Source organism: Mycothermus thermophilus, assembly GCF_041956435.1.
Source record: "Mycothermus thermophilus strain CBS 625.91 unplaced genomic scaffold VTJ04scaffold_3, whole genome shotgun sequence".
NCBI lineage: Eukaryota > Fungi > Ascomycota > Sordariomycetes > Sordariales > Chaetomiaceae > Mycothermus > Mycothermus thermophilus.
In genome coordinates this window covers 495,346-511,189 of record NW_027191429.1, presented here as the reverse complement: position 1 = coordinate 511,189, position 15,844 = coordinate 495,346, and the positions used below count along the sequence as shown (strand labels likewise).

Here is a 15,844-nt window from a genome sequence, read left to right as displayed (position 1 = left end):
AAAGAAGAGTCCAAATTTACATTCATAGGAATTTCTCACACCCCAAGGGCAGAAAGGAAGCGTCGTGTGGATCTATGCCAGACATACGAGGTCCCTGGAAGTGGCAAAGCAGACACACAATCCTGAAGCGGGCGAGGTAGAACAATGAGACCCACATGAAGCAAGATATCGGGGTTGGTAAGACGTTGGATAACTAATTGTTGTGGGTAGACACAAGCTACGGGACCACCCACGAGATAATCTGTGAATCAATAGACACGAACTCCCAAACTAACAGGAGTTTTGCCTGGGCGGCACTTGTATCGTACCTGCGGTGTTTACCTCAAGCGTCGTCTGTTCGCTTTGTCTCTCTTGTCGATCTACGTCATCACACCGCAAGCCTGTGATCTCGCTCTCCCCACTTGGCTCAGGGAGCCACCACGGACGACCTGCATCAGATCGAACCAAACGAGTGCTCAAGGGAAAACATTCAAAACACGAGCAGTTGACGTGAGGGGAAAACAATGTTCAAAACTGGTCTTCGGGGAACGGGAACCCTAGACCGCTGATGAGGGTTTACGGACAACAGAACCACAAACTCGACGCAAACAGAGAGGTTCAGTGTGGCACAGAAGATCCCACCTTCTGTACTCGAGTCCGTCGTTGTAAAACTAGGATGAAAGATGGCATTCCAGGAAATACCAGGAAATCCAAGGCAGAGGGCATCGGAGATGGTGTTGCTTTCGCAGCGGCATGATGACGATTGATGTGCTGCGAACTGCAAGTGACGTTGAGGGGGCAGAGCAGACCGTGTGGAAAAACGCGTTGAACCCACAAAGAGCCCGCTTTGGCACTGTGGTAGACCCGCTTCTCCGGCGCGTTGTCACGTGTTTCGTCACGTTTTCTGTTGCTGTGGGGCTTTCTCGGCATCCTGCTTTCCACGGTGCATCGAAACTTTGCAAAAAAGGCAAGCTCCGTTTTCTCTTGTCCTCTTCCTCGAAGCCCACTTCGCATTGCCGCCGCTTCGCTGCAGAGAAAAAAAAACCTAAACCAACCTCGACACACAACCCAGCGACCTTATCGACTTTATTGACTGACCATTATTTTCCCCATTCCCCTCGCCCAGCGTAATCTTTCTCATCCGACCCGACATTGATCGACTTTTGTTTGTGTCACCACCGCAACCATGACCCAGTTGACGTCCAGCTTCGCCTCTGCCGCAGCCGGCCAGACCCGAGACTCTAGGAACGGCCGCAGCGATTCGACGCGTTCCGGGAATGGCGATTGGTGAGTGATTCTGTCTATCTTCGCCATCGGCTTTTCATGTCGTCGGTGTCTACTGTTGGCTTGGGCCGTGCACCACACATCGAGGGGACAAGACAGCAGTGCCCACCGGATCGGGTCTGAAACGTCTGAACGGGAACCTCCGCGATGCGCAAACCTTGACCACGAATCCACCCAACTTTGACCTCACATGCTCATCATCTCCCAGGCCTCGTTCTAATGGGACGAGAACCTTCCGCCGTCCGTCGACCACTCCGTATAATAACACTCACACCTCAACTCCGGCCTCTGCCGACGCTTCACAACCGGCACCGACCGAGCCCACTTCGCAGCCTCCGAGCGCCAATCCTCCGACTACTTCGACCGACCAGCCTCCCTTCCTGCGCTACACGAAAGAGGAGCTACTGGACATTTATAAGAACAGCTTCGATTCTTCGCTGATCGACACATCTAGCCTTCTCATGCCCACCTGGAACCCCACCCCGCAGCTCAACGGCAACCAAGGTCGACCCTGGGGAAAAACATCCGACGGGTCCCACGCCCCGCAGGACCCGAGTGCCTGTTGGGATGCAGACGGCACCGTCAAACCTATTAGTTTGGAGGAAATGTCGGCAGAGGAACGCGAAATGTTCGCCACCGATGTCAACTCAACCATGAAACCGCCCCAACAGAACAAGGACGGAGGGTTGGGTGGCCCGGGTGGTGCTGGAGGCCGCAAGACCTCGGTCAGCGTCGGGAATCCATCCAACTACCAGGGCTCTCCGTCCGCCGCATCCCGACCTGCTACTCGCCGACGCGAGACCACGGATACCAATCCCTTCCCATCCACGGCCTCCCCGACCGCCAGCCGCTTCTCCCGAGACGAGCCATGGCTGCCACGCCGGAATACAGATGCCAAAGAGGCTTTGACCGATGAGCCGGAGGAAGATGCAAGCGCGCGGGACAACACTTCCGTGAAACCTCCGCCGCTGGGAGGGCTGCGGAGCAACACGGTTGGCTCACCCTTTGGAGTTGGGCCTAGCTCCATCTGGGGTTCGGGCAGCGCGGGAGCATCAATTGGTGGTGCGTTTGGGAGCTTCATGAATACCCCAGGCTTAGGTATCGGCGACAAGCGCGTGGGCACTGGTGGCAGTCGACTTGCCCATCTCATTCCCAAGGACTCGACCGAGAACCCTGCGCCCAAGCCAAGCGATGCGCCAAGCTGGCGTCCTCGCCCGCGTACCGACACCGATCCGTTTTCCACCGATGATGGTCCGTCCGTCCCTGCGGTCTCGGGAGCTCGCCAGGACAATAACAGCCCCGCCACCTCGGTATCCGACCACACGCGTCGCAATATCCTCGACACACCCATCAAATCCACATCTGGCGACTTTGGAATCTCTGGTCTCAATATTGGGGGCCCAGCCGATACGAACGGCTCTGGCACGCCGGAGACGAACCCTTACCGCAGCCCGCCGGGAAATCACGAGAATGACGATACGGACCGCCATGGCCAACCCTCCGTCGGCTCCGACCACCAGTCCGTGTTCGGCACGTTTCCACGTCCGTTCGGCGCACCTCCCTTGGAAGGCAGCGACCGCAGCCAAACGTCAAGCGTTGGCGCCAAGGGATTCGCGAGCGTAAATCCACTCTCTGGCTGGCCCTCGGCACCGCCAGTCGGCACTCCTGATCGCGAACGCGCGCCGTTCCAGTCCGCATTCGGTTCCGGTCTTTTTGGTCCTCTCGGCGAGATGCCCTCCCCGAGCCTCGGACTCGGAGGTGTTTTCGGGCCCCCTAGTGCCTCGAGAATGGGTCGCGGCAAGCTCGAGTCATTCTTCCCTCCGGCTATGCAGGCTCAGATGCACGGACATGATCAGGATCACCTCGGCGATTCCACCGACCTCCGCCAGCCCAGTGCTTTCGGGGCGATCGGCCGGACGCCCGTTGGCCTTCAGCGGGAGAGCACCGGCAGCCCGGCGCGAAATGACAGGGGTGCTTTCGGGGACCTGTTTCCATCATCGGATGCCACTCGGTCCGCTTTCACGACTGCCGAGTCCACTCAGCCTGCCCTGACGTCTGCAGTTGGCGCACCGTCTTTCACTGAAACCACTAGTGGTGTTTCGTTCCCGTCCACCCAGTCACCTGCAGAGCCCACCCCTATTAGGACTATGGTCATGCCCGACAGGATGCGTTGGGTGTATCTGGACCCCCAGGGAATTCTCCGGGGCCCCTTCAGTGGCCTGGAGATGAATGACTGGTACAAGGCCAACTTCTTCACCGCTGACCTCAGGGTTAAGCGTTTGGAAGATCCGGACTTCGAGCCCCTCGGACAGCTTATTCGGCGTATCGGCAACTCTCGCGAGCCGTTCCTCGTGCCGCAAATGGGCATTCCCCATGGGCCTCCGCCTGCGCAGTCGCCCTTCGGGGCCGCCAACGGCGAGGTGATTCCTCCGCTCCAGAGTGCATTCCCTTCCTTCGGCCGCACTCTCACTGCTGAGCAACAAAACGAACTGGAGCGCCGGAAGCAAGAGGAACAAATGTTCCAGGCACGCCAGCGTGAGCTCGCCCAGCACCACGCTGCGTTTGGCGCCCTGCCGCCTATTCGCCCGCCCATGCCCGGAGTGCTGCATCATATGGGGAGCGCCCACAGCCTTCAGAGCCAACCGAGCTTTGGGAGCATGGCGTCGCCCATCGGTATGGCCCCTCAACGCCCGATCGGTCCCATTGCGCCGGCCCCGTTCTTTGACCCTGTTCCGACCATGCCAGCGGCGCCCCCGCAGGCGCCTATCGGCCCGGCCACAGACCTTTACACCCCGAACCTCACGTTTAGCGAGCGCCAGATGCTTGCTGCCGGCGGTCAGGTCTCTGACAGCCTTGGTGGCTCTGGTGGCTTTGCTGGTTCTCAGGCTCCCGGTGCCACCTCTTCGACAGAGACGCCTAGCTTGCGTGCCGGACTTCCGAGTGTTGACGAGCTGCAGAAGGATGAGGAAGGATTTAAGGAGCGGCTCCAGGAGTTCCACAAGCTTCGCGCTCAATTTGATGCCGAGCAAGCCGCGGCCGCTGCCGCCGAGGATGCTGCCAGCCCTGCGGAGGTGAAGGAAGAGCCAGCGAAGCATGATGAGCAGCCGCCTGTGGGCCCACCGACCGGACAAACTCAGGCGAGCGCTGCCGCCTCGACTACGCAGCCCGCTGAATCCAAGAAGACGACCCAGGCGAATCAGCCCGAAATGACTCTGACCGAGAAGGTCCGCAAGACCCAGGCCGATAACAAAGCCAAGCAGCCGGCTACTGGCCTTCCTATGCCGTTCCCTCCGCCGGCGCAGCCTACGCCTATTGCTCAGCCCACTGCACAACGCCCTGCTGCTGGTATTCCCACAAAGTTCAGCGATCGCTCTGCCTCTGGAACGCCTGAGACGACCGAGGCAGCTGCCCCGGCCCCGCCCCCGACTGCTCCTTGGGCTGCCCAGGCTGCGGCTGGCCCCAAGGCCCCAAGCCTGAAGGAGATCCAGGAGGCCGAAGCCAAGAAGGCAGCCAAGAAGGAAGAAGCTGCCGCTGCTGCTAGGCGCGCCGCCTTGGAGCAGGAGGCCGCGGCTATCCGCGAGCGCGAGAAGGCTGCTGCTGCGGCCGCAAACTCTGGCTTGCCTGCCACGAGTACCTGGGGCAGCAGCTCTCCGGTCGCCTCAGGAAGTCCCTGGAAGCAGCCGGCAGCGCTCAAGGCCGGTGGTGCGGGCGCCGGAACCAGCGGTGCGAAGAAGACCCTCGCCGACATCCAGCGCGAGGAGGAGCTTCGTAAGCAGAAGGCCAAGGAGGCGGCCGCTGCTGCCCAGGCCAATGCGCCAGTTGCATCGGCCATGGGCAAGCGCTATGCTGACCTGGCTAGCAAGACCGTGAGCACTCCTGCCTCCGCTGCAGCGGCGGCTGCCCAGGGCGGAGGTTGGGCGACGGTTGGAGCAGGTGGCAAGGTCAAGCTTCCCCCGGCAGGTCCCGCTGCTCAGACTCGTTCTGTTAGTGTCACCAAGCCCAGCACGCCGGTGATCTCGACGGCTAAGGTGTCTCCCAAGCCCGCGACGTCTCTCAAGGACGCCAAGACCCAGGCTCTGGAGGAGTTCAAGAAGTGGATGTACCGCGAGCTGAGCCGTGGCCTCACCGGGGTCTCTGACAGTGAGTTTTTGTCCTTGACCAGGAAGATATGTACATTTGCTGACGTCGAGGGAATCTAGTCGAGTCATTTGGGGCTACTCTTTTGGAGATGCCACTTGATCCTACCATCCTGGCCGAAGCTGTGTATGCGTACAGCACTACCATGGATGGGCGCCACTTTGCTGAGGAGTTTGTGCGCCGCAAGAAGCTTGCCGACAAGGGCCAGTTCGCCGATAAGGACGCGGCCACACCCACTACGGACACCAAGAGCAACAACGGAGGATGGAGTGAGGTGGCCAAGAAGGGTAACAGCCATGCTGCCGCTAAGGAGGCGGACACCATCCCTGGCTTCCGGGTTGTCCAGAGCAAGAAGAAGGGTAAGAAATAAGCGGGTGATCTGGACCAAATATTGCATTGGAATGTCTAGGCTGGGGCCGTAAGGGGGGAGGACAGCGAATGTCTATTGCTAGCGAACGTATGTACGTGATGTATGAGTACCACTGGATCTCGTACAGTCCATGTATGGAGCTAGTCCTGCCGCAGCCAAGCGAAAATGTCAAGCGATTGCTGTAGCATTGCTGTTATACTTTACATTCATTGGAGTCCAGGCGAGAGAGGCTTATTCATACCTCGACGGATGTACATACTTTTCACTTCTCGCTCCCTCTTGACCAAGTCCTTATCTTATCGCTGTACTACCCCGCCAAACAGTGCCCCACTGTATTTTTTTCTGGGATGGGAACTCAAGATGTCACAAACTGCCCCTCCATTCCACACTCACATACCAACCATGACCTGCACCAACAGCGCATGAGACTCGCGGGGTGAGACCACAGCCTATTTACATGCACATAGCCATGGAAGGAAGCTCATAAATTTGATCATTCTCATACAAAATCACCTTCGGTCGTCTCAGTTTGACTCCTCTTTTCTCAAACACCGCCAGCTCTCGGCAGACTAACCAACATCATGGTCGCCTCAAGCTTTGCTGACCTCCTTCGGGGAGGCCGCTACCTCGACATTCTCCTTAGCGAACCAGCAGGCAAGCTCATCGAGGGATTCATTTCCTCCTTAAACCTGCAACCACAACAAGGTTCATCATCACCCAGCACACCCACCAACCCCTCGCCGGAGACAACCACTGTCGGCCTTGCTGCGCTCAACGCCTTCTTGCAAGCCAACGTCACCGGCCCTGTTCTGGACGACGACGCGCTTGGGAAGCTCGAGACAAAGTTTATCAAGAGTGCCAATGTATCACCCCGGGACTTCAGACGGACATGCTTGCGCTCACTCGACGTCGACGGCGTCTCACCTTACGAGCACATCCCCATCATCGAGCTTTTCTGTCTAGCAAGATGGATTCTTACGGCACCAATTGTCAGCAATGCTCAAGGACTCGACGACCCAGCGACTCGTTTGCCTGCATGGCTTGCCCTTCGCGCTCACGTTTGGCACTACAAACTACTCACCCAGCCCAGCCTAGGCCCTGGGTCTATCTTCAACAGGAGTGCGCAATGGTGCGAGGTGCCTAGTCTGCAAGGACGGATCGAGAAGGGTCTTGCAGAGTTGGAGAAGGATATCGTTGATTCCGGCAGCGACGGAAACACCAGCACAAGCAGCCCGCCGTGGAACACACTTGACAAAGTGAGGTTCCTCGTGGAAAAGGCGAACGTGTGCATCCTCCTGGGTCACGATGTTAAAGCAAAGGAGGCGTTGCGTCGGGCTTCCAACCTGAGCGGTTTTGTGTATGCTCTGTCTGGCGCGTTGGGGAAGAGGACCAAGTTTCAGGAGAAGAGCACCAGTCAGCTGGTTGTTCTTGCGAAGAGCGGGATAGAAGCGGCCACAACCACTGAGGATAGCCGGCAAGCCAAGCCAGAGTCTGTGGCTCTTAACGACGACACACTTCTCGAGAATATCGAGTTCACGAAAGAGGAGGATGGGAACGCGAAGACAAATGGCCACTTTGATCCCAAGTCAGAACTTCCAGAGGCGTTGCGCGACCTCCCTCCAGATGAGCAACCTCAACTGTCGCCCCTGGATCAAATCATCTTGTTGGCCGAAGCAACCATCAAGGACGCATTCTCGCCAGTTGACACGCTCACCTCCGAGGAGGTTTTGCCTTTTGCGGTGCGGGTCATCGCCGACAAGTCAACCAACTGGCAGATCTACACACACGCCCTGCTTGTACGATCACGGATTGAAGTCCATCGCAGCCGCACTGTCGAGCGCGGCATCCTTCAGATGCAGGCAGTAGTCGACCAGGTTGTTGTGGACACCACTCAGCCAGCGGCCGGGACGGATAGTGCCAACGAGAAAGGCGCTACACCGGCGCCAGAAGTTCCGGAGATCAAGGTCACAGTGGATGGACAAGATGACGATGCCAATCCTCCCACTAGCAGCACCAGCTCGACCAACAAACCGACGACCTTCTTCCCCGCTCCCAAGCCGACCGAGTCCGCCCCTGCTCAAGTACGCCTCGAGTATATCGACGCCCTAAGCTCGCCTCCAAGATGGCATCTCGAGTCAGAGCTCGCATATGCCTGGGCTGGAGTCGGTTCTCTCGTCTCCGCTCTCGAGATCTTTAAGCGTCTGCGTCTGTGGGCAGAAGTCGCGCTCTGTTTCGCCGCGAACGCAGCTCGGGATGACGAAGATGGGAGAGGGAGCAGCGGGGAGGCCAAGGCCAAGGCCGTCGTCCGGTGGCGCCTGTTTCACAGGACAGGGTGGTCTCCAGAGGATTCCAGTGCTGATGATAACGATGAAGAGGTTGATCTGGATGAGTTGAAGGAGGCGGATTTCCACGGTCCCGAGCGCGACCCGGCTCCGCCAAATGCGCCCCGGTTGTGGTGCATTCTTGGTGACCTTGAGGATGACGCCGCACACTACGAGAGAGCCTGGGAGATCTCGGGCCACCGCTACGCCCGCGCCCAGAAGTCTCTTGGGGAGCACTACCTCCAACGCAAAGACCTGATCCGCGCGCGGGATGCGTACCGCAAGGCTGTTGCGGTCAACCGTCTGAGCTCTGAGCTGTGGAACCGTCTGGGAGATATCAGTCTCCGCTTGGGCGAGTTCTCTGAGGCCGCGGAGGCGTTTGGTCGCGCCATTGCCTCTTCGGACAACGCTGTTGGCGGAGAGAACGCGAGGACTTGGAGTAACTTGGGTAGCGCACTCTACAGTCTCTACGTTGAACGGGCGAAGGAGATGAAGGCTAGGAAGGAATCTGGGGAGAGTTACGATTCGGAGCCAGCTTCAGACGAGAGTAGCAAGAGAGACGACGAAGAGGATACCGAACCCCCGAGCGGAGACGGGGATCTTGATTTCAAACAAAAGCCGGCAGACCGCGACCCAGCAACTCTCCTCTCCCAGTCCCTCGCCGCCTACAAGCGCGGCGCCTCCATCGCCCACGACAACTGGCGCATCTGGGACAACGTCGTCACCCTCGCCTCGCGCCTGCGACCCATGCCCGTCTCCGACCTGCTCCTCGGCATGCACAACGTCCTGCGCATCCACACCGCCACCGGAGGCTCCGCGGCCGGCGAACAGGCCCTGGATATCTCCATCCTCCACTTGTTGCTGAACGAGGCCGTGCTGTCGCAGGACAAACCCGGTCCTGTGTCCGCTGGCGGGGTCGCTGTGGCTGACCTCCCCAGGGGGTCGCAGCAGCGCGCGGCGTGCGAGTTCCTTGAGAATCAGGTCGTGCCCGTCATCACGACGCGGTCTGAGCTCTGGGAGCTGGTGGCGCGGGAAAGGGCCTGGCGCGGCGACGGGAAGGGGGTGGTTGACGCCGCGGAACGGGCGTGGCGCGCGGCGGTGGGTACGGCGGGTACTGGTGGTGCCGCTGGGCCGTCGTTGGCGCCGAGTAGTAGTGGCGCCGGGAATAACAGCAAGAACTGGCTTGAGGATCGCGAGGCGTGGCGGGTTGTGGTGGAGAGGACGGACGAGTTGGTGTCGGCGCTGGAGAATTATGGGGAGATGGTGCCGGAGATTGGGGCACGCTGGCGTGGGAAGGCGAGGAGTGCGGTGAGGAGTGTGATGGGGAAGGCGAGGGAGAATTGGGAGGGGAGTGAGGAGTGGGAGAGGTTGGTGGGGTTGTTGGAGGGGTTGAGTGCTTGAGTGGGCTATTACTCTTCGAAAAATAATTCTTTTTTCCCCAGATATCTACCAAGGTATGGAGATCAGTCTGTTATGGAAGACTGGATCTGGAAGTGGCATCGATCAGGTACTTTGTCTAGGAACATGATGGGGTAAGACCAGTTAGAGAATCAAGACAGCAATTGTTCATTTGGCTTTTGGCGAGGAGGTTCATTGGCCATATACGGAGTTGCAAGTGCGGTTGGAGAATAACAGGGGACATGAAGTGGAAGAGGTTCCCTCCTCTCTCAGGTACTTGGGGCTGAGGAAGGGCATCCACCACAGAGTGATCGTGTTCCCTGACCAGGCGGCCTTGGAAGGATGTTCCACAGTATCGTCGTTTCCCCCCCCACCCCCCCCCCCTCCTGTATCAAATCTAACTGCTTTTGCCTCAACATGGTCAAACACTGCCGCTGTTATCAAGACAAGTAAGACAATCTGCGACCTAGTATCAGTGCGTATCTGACCTAGCTTTGGTGGATATCATGAGGCGAAGAACTGTTCGGTCGTTGAAGAGTTGAAGATGTAGCAGCAGCTTGCAATCAGGAGAGGGCAAAAACGAAGCACCAACTTTTTGTTCAACGCTATGACATAGCCACCATGTTCAGCTCAACAGGTCACCTGGCCTCCTCTCACAAAGAACCATGGTGAGCCCAGAAAAAGGGAGGTGACAGGCCATCTGAAGTTGGCGGCTTGCCCGGGCAAGGAAAATCGGAGCTCAAAACTGCCTTTCGGGTGACCATCCAGCAACCGATGGCCTCAATCGGGGCCTTAGTGCTGTGTTGAAGGGGGGCGCGTGGTTCTGATGGCTGATCAGAACTTGAATCTCGGGACGACTTGCCCGATGGGTCATACGCAATCTTCGGGCGTGACCCATCCAAGGAAACAAGCCTGCGGTCTACGGAGGATCTCTCGGTTTTCTTTGCCCTTCTTCAGGCATCCCAGAGCAAGGCTCAGGCTCTGCCTATAACGCAACGACGCCACGACGCCCCGGTGTGAAGGTGAAACCCCATAGCAAGACATGCCTATCGCCCTTGTCCACTCTCCCTTTCGGCATCGTTCTCTGACGTGCGTTGGAAGGGAAGATGTCGTCGGTCAGCGCGTCCAGGGCTCCGAGAAACGGGGAGATCGGCAGCAGCCGAGACGCCATCCGCCAATCGGTCGATCATGACAATCTCTCCCTATTAAGACAAGAGTGGACCGGTCATCGTGGTTGGCTATTATACGTACTTCGCAGGACAGAAATCCCAGCCGGTCGAGAACGCGGCTTTATGGGCCGTTGATACAGACACACTCTGGGGTGTATTAATGTATGAGCTGACGACCAATCGTGGAGGCAGGGCTAAGCGGATTTTGAAAATAATGCGGGAGATCCCGTGGTGGTGTCACTCCATAGTACACTTGATGCTGGTGCAGAAAGTCTTGGGGTGGCAGAGCGCATGGTGTTGGACAACAAAGTTGTGTCGGGCATGGGATGGGGTTGAGGTCATATCGCGCCAACCAAATGGTTTCTCTCCTTCTCTCGTACGGTTCATCATACTGCCTAAGACCTCAAGTTGCCTTTATCGTCAACTTAGAATTTCCTGCTTACAATCACCCAATGACAATGTAGTTGAGGATGCATCTAACCTCTGACTGGGACTGTCTGTGAAGGATAGAGCTAGACCCCGAAAGTTGCCGGTGCTACAGTAGCTTAGAGGGAGACCAGCGGGAGGCCGGTGCAACATATCATGTGGGAAATTGCTGGACGATCATCACTCCATAACCGTAGTCTCCTGAGGCTAGACAAGCCAGTATGGTGGTGTTGTCCCCGCCAGATGACATGGGTATTTGCAGGTCGCAACATGTCTCTCGCCGGCCTGTCGAAGCTCCAGTTGGCCGTTGACGCGTGGGCCGCGGGCATGCGCAGCTGAATCACGGGTGATGGCATCATCACGATCCCGCCGGCGGAAATGAGCCCCAGGAACCGCGCGCGAGAAACGCTTTCCCCGTGGTCTGTATGTAGGGAGCTAGAGCAAACCAGAGCGGAGTGCGCAGTGGGAGATTCTGCGATTTCCTCTATCCAGACAATTGAGTGACTAATAGAGGAATTCCCTAGCCCCTGAAAGTTGCACCAGGTTAATATTGGTTGTCCCTGTAAAGGATGTGGACTGCAGAATTAATCTGAGAATCAGTATAACCGGGGGGATTCCACGTATCCGTGTCTCGTTACCTACCTACCCAGGCTTAAAATAAGCTTGGAAACCAAGACTACCGAGCAACACCCGCGAGCCGTTATGAGCCACATTGCCTTAGCTCTGTATGCCCTTAGCACGTGGCCAAGGCTCTCGATCTGAGACTAATATGGTGTATCGACACCGCCTCGTACTCCAGTTGGAACTGGGACAATGCGGTTGCCAAGGGCGGCGACTAGTAGTTAGGTAGTGCATAGTTTACACTTGGAACAATTCACTGACCTGTGACTTCAACCCATGCTGCTCGCCGCCATGTCTTGCTCCCAAAGATTGTGTCTAAGATCTAGCAACTGCCCAGAGCAGCCCCATGTTGCCAGGGGTCAATCCTCCCTCCTACAGGCCTGCCTCGTCCGACTTTGTGTCCCGGATAGCAAGAGACCATTGGTCCCTTGGATGATCTGGAGTCCTTTCCTTATGTCCCACTCACGGTTACTCTCATACACCTGCTCCCACCTGTCCCTAGCCGTTGGAGCTAGGGGTACTTAGATAGTGCGTTGATGGCGGACTCGAGGTTTTGGGAACCTGGCCAATACCGTCATGTCAAGCTATCCAGTCCTGCGTTGTGACGCCGTGATGCTGCCGGCTCCCAAGTGGGTTACGGGCGTAACGCTACACACATTGAGTGGTCAATGTTGCTCTGAGTCGCACTGAATATTCTGGCCGCCCATTGTGCAGGATCGGGAGGTTGAGGCAACGCCGGGGCGCGGATCCGGCAGGTTTGCGACGGTCGCTTGCCGCTGCTACTCTCGGCGGCGTTTATGAACGTCTGCTTGGCCTCTATTTGCCGAGGATCACGGATGGTCGTCATAAGGCGTTGACGGCATTTGTTAAGGTGGTATATTAAAGGTTGAGGGGTTGCGCGTTGTTATCCTGCATGCAACAGGCGACCGCTGTTGTGTAAACATAGGATTTCTACCTGCTATGGACTTGTCGACACGCTGCCGCGAATGATAGCCGAGAAACCGTTATGTAGGTTCCCTACGGCCGTTGATATGAGGGGAGAGAATCAGTATGTGTTTATTACTGGTCCTCGTGATGTGGAAACCTAGCAAAGGGCCAATGTTTCCTGACATCAGGGACACGGCGTCACTTTTCCGCCTCGGTATTTGTGAATTAAAAGATGAAATATCTTGTTGAAATCATTCTTCTGAAAATCAACGACAATCTTATTGTAAGTTGTTGAAGCTTGTCAGACGGAGGGCTCTTGACCGGGATGGCCAGCTCCATCCATACTACCGTCGGGTTGCGCAGCGCCTCTCATCTGGCTACAAATCTTCCGATAGCACCTTACATAGCCTGAAAATAGCAGGTCAAAGTAACGTATCTGCTCACTACTCCGTGGAATATCCCATTACCCATGCCCCGTTGGTATCCTCGCGTGTCTCTCTGGAACGACCAGGCCACGAGATCTGCGACACCTGGGATCTGTGGCGCGAAAGATGGCCCAATCCGCGCATCGTATCTTATCCTGGTTCAGATCCAGCACCTGGAAGAAAGTTAGGATGGCTGTCGGCCGATGGCGCACCTTGTGCAATTGTGGTACCTGTGGCCATTGCGTTGGGAACAAGAGCGATTTGGCTCTCATTGCATACTTGGGATGGGATCCATTGGTTGTCCGTCACATTGGGGGGCGGTTCAGGGTTGAGGTCGCCTGGCGGCTTGTACGGCCGTAGATGAAGCAAGCTCTATGTCTTGTGTTCTCTCCCAGGGGTCCAACGGTGTGACGATGCGGCAGGCGGTTATCCCACATCATCTCATCCACTCGGCACCGCACTTGGTTTTCCGGCATTCAGGTTGTATCATGGACTGCGGCAGGACAATAGAGGAATCGACAGGTCGCTTTGCCGAATGGACCGTTGCCTTATTACTACAACTATCTCTTCGAGACGCTGGTCCTAGGGCTATTCGAACGATTGTTGAGACTGGCTTTGATGTTCTGGAAGAATGAGCTTTGGATTGGTAGGTAGGTATTATGTTGAATCCATCATTGACAATACGCCAAATCTCTGGTCAGTTAAGATACGACGTTGCTCAAGCATGAAGACATATGTACTACAGGTAACTACCAGCTTGGATGACGGAATGTCGATATGGAGATGACGAAATCATGACTGATTTATGTCTATATGATCTGAAAGGGTATGGGGAATTTGAGTCCGAGTATGCACATATAAATGTCAAGTCGGTTTCATGTACTGATTTCGCACCGTGTACATATCCCATCGGCATATCACTGCGCTGTGTCTCGACACCCTGTGATTCATTCAGTCGAACAGCACCATCCAGGTTAATGAGGCCTTGGCAGTGAGAAGCAATGATGGCTGAAAGACACTTGGGTAGAAAGACAGGTGTCAAGTTGTTAGATATGTAAAACGGGCGATCCACAAGTTGTGGGCTGGTTGTTGACACTACACTAGAGGTACCTAGTATACCTTCTCTCTGGAGTCTTAAACTCATGCCATTTGTAGCTCTTTTCGGCTATTACGCATATTGCATCGGGAGCACTCTAGCTTCCTGCAGACTGTAGTCTCGCCCCGAGTCTTCGGGTTGTCGTTGTTACCAATAACAGAGTTCCACGGCGTCAAGCCATCTCCTCCGTGCCTCAGCAGTCCGGCGTCCGGATAGCCTCGGCCACTCGCCGCGCTGTGCGATGCACTCCTCATTCTTGCTGGTACTGTACATATCCTCAATCTACCCCTCACTGCCTTCACTGCATTCAGCAGGGTGGTCGCATTTCCAGCTTGACAGGGTCGCACTACGTCCGTAGTTACCATCCCGGGTATTGCTCCTGTTCAACCGCACTCGAGCACACCTGCTGCCCTTACCACTGACCTCACCCACCCTGGCTTTCTCTTCACAACATGCTTCATCCCTGGAGGCTAAGGAGTACATAGCGGCGGATGACGACGGAGCAGAGCTCAGCGACGAGATGCGTGAGGCCTCGTCGTCTTCCATCGAGGCACAGTCCGGCCAGGATGCACGTTGTTCCGCTTGTTTATCTGCGGGCCATGGCTGCTGTCGTGAGATGTACGAAAATCGCAGCTCTGATGGGATGGTGGGTGAAGCAAGAAGGACCTTTCCTTGCGGAAACGCGCCCTTGTTTTCGTGCGCGAACTGTCCACCCTCTCCTAGATGCCGTCCAGTCACGGCCAAGATGATGAGTACCTGAATAGGTACCTGCCCTGGGATAGATACAAAGCTGATGTCTGCCCCTCCTCTCGTCTGGCTTTACCATCAATGGATCGACACACCTCTTCCTATTCCAGCCCTACCACACCGCTCGTTAGGTACTTCTCGATTCCAACTTCCCAACTTGTTCCCGTCGGTCACCTCACTGCAGCTGCTCCTGCTTGAATCGCCGACCTAAGATCGACCTTTTGTTCTCCTTTTTAACTTGCTCAAAGTTGGGAATTCCACCGGGCCTGGCTCTCCTTTCATGCACGACAACGCTTCTTCGTCACCGTCCACAAATCTCATTTTGAAGAATCAAAGCCATCGTTGTGGCTCTCCCCTCCCCGTCCGGCACAAGAGGACCAGGGGCTGGCGGCCGTGTTCCCTGGTATGTACGCATAAAATGTTGCCAAGCCGATCCGCTACAACTCTGTTCAGCTCCCTTTGTCATGTCACCACCTCTGGCTCAGCTGGCTTTGCTGGTGTCCCCAGTCTGCTCTGCATTTCCCATCCGCTTGGCTGGGACCCCTCTCCTAGTTATTGGTCCAGTGGGACGCCACACATATTGGTGGACGAGTGGGAAGCAACCCACCAATGCTGGCGCCGATGCTGCGGCATGGGGTTGCCGCTCGCCGACCAGACTAACCAGGGGGGTGAACTAGTTGGATGGCCCGCACCCATCGTCATCAGCGGTCAGTGACGCGATGCTGGGAGATGGTGGTTTCCGGACCGGAGGAATGAGATCGCCAGTGTCATCGTACATACATGACGATCACCAGCCTCGTTGTTCGACGCAAAGTTGCCCCGAGAGCGCAGGAGGATCTACGGAGTAGTCAGGGGAGATATGAGGCTGGGCCTCCCCGCCCCATCATCTCCCTATCAGCCATGACAGCCCGACAACTTTCGTTCTCGCTCGAAAAATGCACACG

General features: G+C 56.7%; 2 protein-coding genes across 2 annotated transcripts; both read left to right on the top strand.

The window, feature by feature from the left end:
- Positions 1–1,165: 1,165 nt before the first annotated feature.
- Positions 1,166–5,770, top strand: VTJ04DRAFT_4281 (uncharacterized protein; the record flags this gene model as incomplete). The annotated part of the gene is made up of 3 exons (XM_069362274.1): positions 1,166–1,266; positions 1,472–5,403; positions 5,463–5,770. The coding sequence occupies 3 exons, from the start codon at positions 1,166–1,168 to the stop codon at positions 5,768–5,770; spliced, it is 4,341 nt and encodes a 1,446-aa protein (XP_069219237.1).
- A 581-nt stretch (positions 5,771–6,351) lies between these two features.
- VTJ04DRAFT_4280 (uncharacterized protein) lies at positions 6,352–9,492 on the top strand (the record flags this gene model as incomplete). The annotated part of the gene is made up of 1 exon (XM_069362273.1): positions 6,352–9,492. One exon carries the CDS (start codon positions 6,352–6,354, stop codon positions 9,490–9,492), a length of 3,141 nt encoding a protein of 1,046 aa, XP_069219236.1.
- Positions 9,493–15,844: the final 6,352 nt, after the last annotated feature.